The sequence below is a fragment of the Enoplosus armatus genome, chromosome 4 (genome assembly GCF_043641665.1).
Source record: "Enoplosus armatus isolate fEnoArm2 chromosome 4, fEnoArm2.hap1, whole genome shotgun sequence".
NCBI classification, from domain to species: Eukaryota; Metazoa; Chordata; class Actinopteri; order Centrarchiformes; family Enoplosidae; genus Enoplosus; species Enoplosus armatus.
The window spans coordinates 3,263,865-3,272,873 of NC_092183.1; the positions used below are offsets into that span (position 1 = coordinate 3,263,865).

The window sequence follows — 9,009 nt, forward strand, 5'->3', positions numbered from 1 at the left end:
AACCGTGACGTGTGACTACATTTGTATTTCTTCTCTATATTTGCATTTATATGATATAAAATACAACTTACTGTACATTTACACATATTTAAATCTTCCCTTATTCTCAAACTTTTAAGAGCTTCATAAATAGATTCATTTTTGAAGTTGAAACGCATTTGCATACACCCAAAACATGACATTTTGTACAGGGGAGAAAGAGTAAACGGACCGAAAAGGAATCAGAAGGTCATAGTCCAAAGTGAAAGCAAGTGCAAGGGGTGTAGTTTTAAGTGGCCTATCTCCATTGGGACTGCTTAAATCCAGGGTCACAGCCCCTCTTTGTTAAAAAAAAAGTCCCTCCCTTGTTAGTCTTTAAAAGTCAGTTATGGGAGGTCATGTGACGTGACAGGTGATGCCTCTCCCGGAAGGACTCGTTGCAAATGGGGCACTTGAGTTTCTCCTCGCGCCGCCGCTTGACCAGAGGCTCCATGGCGTACTCCTTTTTGTGGTGGGATCGCATGTGGTAAACCAAGTCTGAGGTCATGCGGAAGGAGGCGTTACACTTGGCGCACCAGTTCTGCGCCGGGAGGCAGAGGGAGGTGAAGGAGGGCGGCAGGAGGGTGAGCGCCGAGGGCATCTGAAGCTGAATGGGCCCCGAGTTTTTGGGCCAGAAGGCGGTGGCGTAGACGAAGGGGTTCTGCTTGGCCATGCCGCCCGGCACGGGGCAGTTGGCGCCCAGTTCTGCGCCCTGTAGTTTGGCAGCAAGGTGGTCGGCCTGGTAGAGTCTGCTGGAGGAGATGGTGTCGCCCACCGCTGGGTGGCAGTCCAGCAGCTTGGGCGGCATCACCAGCGGTGAGATCTGGGAGAAGGAGGACCGAGACGGCTGGCTGAAGGCGCTCTTCCTCTCTCCACCGCTGCCGCCGCCTTGCTGGCTGACGGAGGTGAAAGCGCTGCCCATGGGTGAGGTCTGGGGCGGCTGGGTCTCCGACAGCACCTGCCTGATGTTGAGGTGCTTGTCTGATGGATTGCTGCTGGGACGACCACCGTCTTTGTTTTCAGAGTTGGAGCTCTGGAGGTTTTTGTTGCCGCTGTGGTGTTTGAGGTTCTGGGGGGACTTCTTGACCTCGGTGAAGGCGCTGCGCTTCCCCTCACCAAGCTGTGTGGATCCCGTCGGGGAGAAGGCCCTGTGGTTCTCCTCGAGGCCGTACGCTCCTCTGTAGTTCTGTGCAGACGTTGCGAGCTCGTCTTTAGACTTGGACTGTGGAAGGCCCGGCCCTCGGCACTCCCTGTCCTCTATTTCCGAGAACTTCCTCTTCCCCGAGCTCTCGCTGCAGATCTCGGCCTCCTTGTCGCTCGGCGGGCTGGTCCTGTTGTTCTCTAGATCCCTGGCCAGGTTGTGAAAGTCTGTGGATGGTTTGTTGTCCTGAGGGCTGCTGAAGCCCTCGGAGCGGCCCAGCTTCGGGCTGGTCCTGGTCGGGGTTGTGTTTGGTCGCTCGGTGCCGCTCTCTTTGCTGGGCTCCTCATCGGCCCCCGTGATGCTCTGCAGTCTTTTGGTGCACCGGAACCGGAGATGGGCCAAGAACGGGAACTCAAACTGGAACCGCTGGCTGCAGTCAGGACACGAGTAGTGGGACGAACCTGGGAAGAAGAGAGACGGAAATTAGATCTCAATCCTCCTTAAACGTGGTTTCTAACAAAGCAAGAATTATTAGCTTTGTACTGCATTTTGCACTAAAGTGTGCAAAACAATGCAAGTTGTCACGTCCCACATTTACAGACGATCTAAAGTGTGATTGTTTTGGTGGTCCAGTGAGGACATGATTCCAGCTGACTCACCTTTGCTCTTGGCGGGCGCTCTGCTGGAGCTCAGCAGCAGCAGGTCGATGAGGTCTTTGCCGTACCAGACCAGCAGCTCCTCGTCCTTCTCGATCCGGCGGAGCGAGCGGTAGAAGAGCTGGCCGTTCTTCACGTAGGCCTCCAGGTTCTGTTCCTCTTTGTCCCGGGCGGACTGGACCAGCCGCAGCCACATCAAGCCCTCTGAGGTGCTGTTGGCCGCCGAGGTGTCCACCTGTGCAGCAACACAAACGCACCCACTGAGTTATTACATCAGTGCAACACCTTCAGTTCATTTTCAGGAAAGTATTCTTCTCATTTTCTTTTTTTTTTTTTCATTATAAGGACAAACCGCCTCTGAACTAATATTTATTTATCTATTTAAACAAGTGTCCACATCTTGAAACAGTATGACACATTTCACTATAGTAGATTTTCACTGGAACAAAATGATCTCAAGTGCTTTGGCAGATTCTTCCCTCCCTGTGGGAATAATCATGCCTCAATAAAGGGTTCATGTACTTGTTTAGGTGGGATTTTGTTGCAGTCTAGAGTTTAAATAAATTGTGGTCGTGCTGCTGCTCCTGCATGGGGATATTTTTGTAAATCTGTAATATTTTCCTCATATAAAAGGCATTTTATAGGCCTGCTCAGATGCTAACTGGTAGAATTTGTATTTGAAAATGAATTCTTAAGAAAATTAGTGGGCTAATTAAAAAACAAACTGTGGCTGCTTTACAATATAAAAATATATAAACGATAAAAAAAGCACTCACCCGGAAGATATACGGTGCTGTGCGTTTGTCGGTGGACTTCAGGGCGATGAAGGCGATGCTGTCGTACAGCGACGTGTGGCTCAACACGCAGGGCCCGAAGATGGCGTTTTCTGGGATGTCACACGTCGTGTAGACGCTGGTGAAAATGTCCGTGAGACACTGCTGGACCGCTTTGGCGTCCCCGTCCCACACCAACTTCTGAGAGCTGGACTCCTCCATTTCACGCTGCAGAGACGGACAGGGGGAGAGCAGGGACATCAGGGACCAGGTGGGACATTAAGGACCGCGAGCAGCCCGGAGACAACAGAAACACCGAGACAACTATTCTGATGCTGTTCAGTCAGTCTTTGGGGCTTGATGTCGCACGTGTGAAGCCGACCTGTGAGGGGGGGGGGGGGGGGGGGGGGGTGTTTCCCCTCCGCGGTCCCCGCTCAGAGCGAGGAAGTCTCCTCCCGGACAGATTGACTAAACCAGCTGTCGGGGCGTCGTTTGGGGGCCCATTTCTTTTTTCTGTTTTTTTTTTTTTGACCAGCCTTTCTAATTAATTCAAAGCTCGTAATAAGTTCATGACGGCACCACCTTCAGCATGTAGATGACGTGTGAGCATTATTATTATTATTATTATAGGGAAAAAATATTTATTATTATTACTATTATAATTATCAGTATCATCTCACATTATATCACATATTTGATGAAAATATTAAAAACTCTATTAAGATTATTCTAGATAATTCTCATGTTTACAGCACTAGTATTAATATTATTATTAATATTAGCATTAGCAGGCCTCCACGGGCTATAATTATTATTATAAATGGCGGCATTCGAAACGAAATGATCCTCTAATATTTCTACAATATTATTATAAGTGACTTGTAACGTGTTTTATTATTATATCTTCTATAAATGTCATATTACTCTAATATTAAGGGTTTATAGGTTTTCTGTGACACGTGTATTTGTCTGAAATGTTATTATAGAGTCACCGCAGCATTTTTATCCCTTGTGAAGAAAGAAAGAGTTGAAGGAACGCAGTCAGCGGGGGCCGGTGAGGTCCGAGCATGTCCAATGGACAGAGCATGTCCAATGGGTTTCAAGTGGACTGTCAAAGTCAGTGATTTCACGTCAGCCAACCTTTCTCTCCGTCCTACAAGCGGCAGCGTATGCCGCCTCATTACCATAATCCACCACGTTCCCCTCTGAGACTGTAATTAAAGCAGCACGACCAGTTAATTATTTCTTTTCTCCCTTTTCTAACCTCTGAATGTGCGTTCAGACGGCTGCGGCTCCTCCGCCGCCTCCTCTCCTCCCGCCGCCGTTAAAGAGGCTCCGGCTGAAACTGGGCGCGCAGACCTGCACCTGATACACTGATAATAATAATAATAATAATAGTAATAATAATAATAGTAATAATGGCTTCCAACGCTGTCAGAAAGCTCTGCTGTGATTCCTAAATTGTTGAAATAATCATATTCCAGTCTGCATATTGTGGGGCAGATTATTGTTGCACCAAATATTTAAGACATTGAACATAAAACAAAATAATGCTTTATTATTATTATTATTATTATTATTATTATTCTCTCACTGTTGGTTGTTGGGGCCTCCACCACCAGTTCACAGCTGGTAATAAACCCCTGCGCACCGCTCAGACTTCGACCGTGACGCTGCCGGTGAAATATAAATATAATAAAGTCACCTGCTCGTTAGATAAATCACATAAATTAAAGAAATCCACAGTTGGACCAAAACTTTGTTTTTCTCCTGCGTGAAGTCGGACAGCAATCTCCCTCCAGAAACCAACAGGCTGATATTAACACTCGTGACGGCGGTGACTGGTGATGAAGATGAAGATGAGCTCTGTCCGTCCGCGGGAAAAGCGAGGCTCTCCTCTCATTTTCTTTTCTGGTTTGTTAAATAATAAAAGGGGGAAGTCTGATTAAATGGCCCTGGATGGTTATTAATAAAAGTATTCTTTTTTTGGGGGGGCGTTTTATTCCTGCTGCTCTGTGCCACACTGTGCGCGCGGTGCCGTGGAGAGCCTGTCCAAAGACTCGGTTTCCGGGATCGAACAGAAGCGCCGCACCACCAGGAGGAAAACCCGCACAGAATATTGGCTGTTTCAAGTCAGAGAAAAGAGATAAAGAGCGGAATGTTTGCACATCCACAAACAGGAGCAGAGCAGCCTCCCTCCCATTCAAACCCACTGCGGGTGGGGTAGGGGTGAGCAGAGACGGGGGGGGGGGGGCGTCTAACCCATCTGCTAAAGCCGTGCCAGGCTGAAAACTGTCCTAAACCGGCGCTGTGGCTGGATTGCGGGTTTTTCTGTTTCTGTCCGCGCCTGCAGGACGTGAGACCGCACGTGCCCCCTCTCCTCCTCTGAAACTATCCACACACACACACACACACACACACACACACACACACACACAGCTCTGCGTCTCACACACCTACCTTTCCGTCGACGAGGAGGAACAATAATCCACAAACGAACTGCGAGCGATGCTGCGAATCAAAACCCGTTTGCACCCCCGGAAAAAAAAAAAAACCCCAAAAAGCCCCGAAAACAAGCAGGGGGGATGCGGTGACGGTGATGGAGGTGATGGAGATGGTGATGCGCTCCCGGTCTGGTCCGTAGTGTCAGTACATTCCCCCCCCCGGTGTGGTGAAAGTGACAGTGCTGCTGCTGCTGCAGATACTCGCAGACACTGGAAGTGACCGGGCGGGGTAGAGAGAGCTGCACGGATAAAGGGAGGCAGAGAGAGAGAGAGAGGCGTGCAGATGGGGCCCGACGCTCTGGCTGACTGGCACACCGACACACACTTTTTGTTTGCGGCACATAATCTACCCAATGAGGCGTGTCACTCTGCGTCTCCTCCCTTTAACTCTTCACTGGCCGACTGTCATTTGATGCGATTTATGGACGAGCAGAGGGATAAAGACCCCTCCCAACCCCCCCTCCCATTATTATTGTAATTCTAATCACAATAGTTGGTGGTTGTATTAGAATAAAGTGGCATTTAAGGAGTCGGATGTTGGGAAAGAAAGTGCAAAATTTAAAGGCAATTTCAGCTGGATCAGAGTCAAAACACTCATATTTATTATTATTATTATTATTATTATTTATTATTAGCTCTGTTTGTCATAAAGCTTCACTTTAAACTTCCCTTTAAATTGTGGTGACACTGAAGTGACACTCCTAACATGTAGCCCATGCTGATTCAACCTGGACATCCCGAGCATGCAGCACCGGGGCACCGGGAGCTCCCTCCGCCGCCTCCCCGCCTCCCTGCCGGGCCAGCCGGCTTCACACGCGGCCACAGCGGCTTTGCATCCCGGGTAGTCTCACGGCGGACCGCTGCTGCCTCTGCCGCTGCTGCTGTCTGTACTGTGTTCAGGCTCATTTAGGGGGCGCCAGTGTATAATTTGCATTGAGTGAGCGGCTGATATTCTGATGGAAGGGGAAGCTTCAGGTCAGCTGCAGCACTGATGTTTTTAAAGGACTTTTACAGGGAGGCATTTCTGCACACTGAAGTCTGCAGCCTCTTAATTCCTCATACTTAACGCGATACTTTAGATGTGTCCACTGTTGGGCTGTTGAGGGTGGTAACTTTAGATTTCAAGACTAAAAAAAAAAAACGAGTTTAAAGACGTTAGAAAGTAAGAGATGCTGTCAAACTGTCAAATAAGAAGCCTTTAAAAATCTGGTGTCATGGAAACATTCTTTAGTAATAAATGCAACCATGGACAAGTAACTGTTTTTAATTTGAAAAATAAAAATCAGTGATATCATCATGCCCCCAATCTCCAGCTGCTTAAAGTTCATAACCATTAAAGTAGTCTTCACCTTCCAGATGATATTTATCAATTATTATATTCAACTCAACACCACTTGTCAACATGTTAAGTGTTCGACTGGACAATGAATCTGTATTATTTACTATTTCAGGTGAATTCTGCATTTTAGAGGCACAAACGACTCTTTTTATTATTCTTCAGATCAGGAGGAGTTTCGACTTCTTTATTTAATTTGATATATTAAACTGGATTAAACTGATATATTGTTCATTTGATATAAGACTGATGTAATACATGACCAGGGGGGGGTCAAAGGTCACTGCCAGCTACAGAACAGGGCGCCTCAGAAGGTGAAGAAACGCTGCAGCTGACACTGAACCTGAGCTCATTAAAAGTCATAAAAACTGGGGCAGCGGCAGGAAACGTGAAGTGAAAGTGGTCGGGATGCTCACAGGCCATCAAACAAATCAATCCCTCCTCACTTCTCTCTGCTGAAAGTCAAAACATGCCGAACGGTGAACCCTGACACCAAGTGACGACACACAAATGTTAAATTATTTCACAGCCGAATACTTTTAATCCAAAAGGCAAAAAAAAAAAGAACATAAAATGTTAAAAATAATGTCGATATTGTATTTGGGTTCAGGTCCTTAGACACTCTGAACATGTCTCGTCTGCTTGTCTGCTTTTGTGTTGCCTTTATTCTGAAACTCCGATATCTGCAGGCAGAGATCCTTAACCTCCCACGCTGCCTGGTTACCAAAAAAAAAATAAAAAAGAAAGACATTTTTGCAGATGCCGTGAGATCGCGTACATGCTGGTTTGAGGTGAACTGCAGATCAGCTGAAGCATCCTGAAAAATGTTTGAAGGAGGAATAAATTCACACGAAACACGCTCACAGTACAAACCCATGAATGATCGAATACAGTTGTCACAGCTTTCTGAGAGCTGCCGGTTTCTGGCCTCGCACTGTGTTCGTGGAAAATCAGACACTCGTACTTGTTCTGCGGTTTTCATCTAGTTTCTTGAAATTATTTTTATTTAAAAAAATAAAATAAAAAATGTGTTTGTGTTGACTCGTCCATGCAAAGTCAAGGAAGTGGTAAGATGCTATGCTAAAATAAAGGTAACATTAGCTCCTCGTTGCCTTTCGTGTTCAAGAGATTATTGTAAATTACAGCTGAAATCAGCTTCCAGTTATCCCGTCACTGCTTAAACATCTTTGTTTTTAATTCTAATAAATGTGGCCATTTGTGTTCCTCCGATCTTTTTAGATTTTGTGTTAAAGTTTCGTTTCTGCACCGAAATCCTGAGAAAGAAGAGAAGAAAATACAAGCTGTGCAAGTTAAAATGTGTCTCGTGCAATGAAGTGAGAGGATAGATGTGTGTGTGTTCACAGAGAGAGAGGGAGTGTGTGATGTTGCTGGGAGGGTTTGTGTGTGTGTGTGTGTGTGTGTGTCTGTGAATCATCTGGATAATTTGACAGCTGTATTGTTTCCTGAACACCACTCCCTTCAGTCCACATTCGCATTTTCAGGCGGATTCCAGGAAAAGACGATGAAGTCAACGCTCTCATGTTTCATTGCTGAGGGACTGAATGTGTCCAGATAAAGATGGCACGAACAGCACAAGAAAGACGTGGAAATGCATTTAGGGTCGATGATCATCGTGACCCGTCGGATTTATAAATTAAGAGTTTAAGAAAAGAGAGATTCAAAACAGGAAAGTGACACAAACACTAAGAAATAAACCCTGCAGTTACCATTTTTGCTCTCAGCTATTTAGCCTCTCCTTAGCCTGAACCTTAGCTAGATGCTAATAGAAGCATGCTGCCACTTGAATAAGAATTAGCCTACTGTATGTTAATAAGTGGATATTCAACGTTTTAGCAGGTTAACATTTAATAAAAAACCTCATTACATGTTAAGATTTAGAATATTAGTGTGACTACTACAAATTTACATGCTAGCATTAGCATTAGCATGTTGATGATGTACATGCTTATAATTCCCAGCTTTGTAGCCTGGATGCAGACTTCTGAATCTCGGACATCTCTCGTTTTTGCGTTGTTGCCGTTTTCCTCGTTGGAAAAAGATCCAAGCCAATAATCGATCTGAAGGCACGTTCAAGAATGTGAACATTGTCGTCCCGTGCAAGAGCCACAAAATAACAACAGAAAAATTGCCGAGAACATTGAAGAATTAGCCTACATTCATGTTACATCCAGCGCTTCTTCCTGTGCCAGAGCCAAAAACACAACGACAGAACAATGGCCACAAAACTGGAGACCGAGATCGACGAAGCTGTGCGAGGTGTCGCAGGTCAAACGACAGAAATAACAACTCTTAAACTGTCATTTCTCATCCATCCACAAGTTAACTAGGAACTAGGAACAATAGGAAGAAGACGTCCAACCGGGACAATTAGCACAAAATGTATAAAACGAAGACTGTTGACCATTTTCCTGCGTCGACTGTGCAGCTGAAGTTCCTCTCACTTCAAATCACCTGTTGAATAAATACTGCACGAGGAAAGCAGGTTGATGCCCACCCCATGATTAATTCACCGTCATCATGCAACATCTTGTGGGAACAATCTTGTGCTTATAAACGCCTC

The 9,009-nt window shown here is 46.0% G+C and overlaps 1 protein-coding gene across 1 annotated transcript; it reads right to left on the reverse strand.

The window, feature by feature from the left end:
• Positions 1 to 361: 361 nt before the first annotated feature.
• prdm8b (PR domain containing 8b) lies at positions 362 to 2,810 on the reverse strand. The gene is made up of 3 exons (XM_070905048.1): positions 2,592 to 2,810; positions 1,819 to 2,050; positions 362 to 1,620 (listed from the first exon to the last, which is right to left on the reverse strand). Exons 1-3 carry the CDS (start codon positions 2,808 to 2,810, stop codon positions 362 to 364), a joined length of 1,710 nt encoding a protein of 569 aa, XP_070761149.1.
• Between the last annotated feature and the right edge of the window lie 6,199 nt (positions 2,811 to 9,009).

Bases quoted from the DNA above. Each gene is read 5' to 3' on its own strand.
- prdm8b (XM_070905048.1), bottom strand. From the start codon at position 2,810: ATGGAGGAGTCCAGCTCTCAGAAGTTGGTGTGGGACGGGGACGCCAAA. The intron at 2,051-2,591 runs GTGAGTGCTTTT...GTTGCTGCACAG, and splicing joins CAGCACCGTATATCTTCCGG to GTGGACACCTCGGCGGCCAA. The intron at 1,621-1,818 runs GTGAGTCAGCTG...TCTTCTTCCCAG, and splicing joins AGCGCCCGCCAAGAGCAAAG to GTTCGTCCCACTACTCGTGT.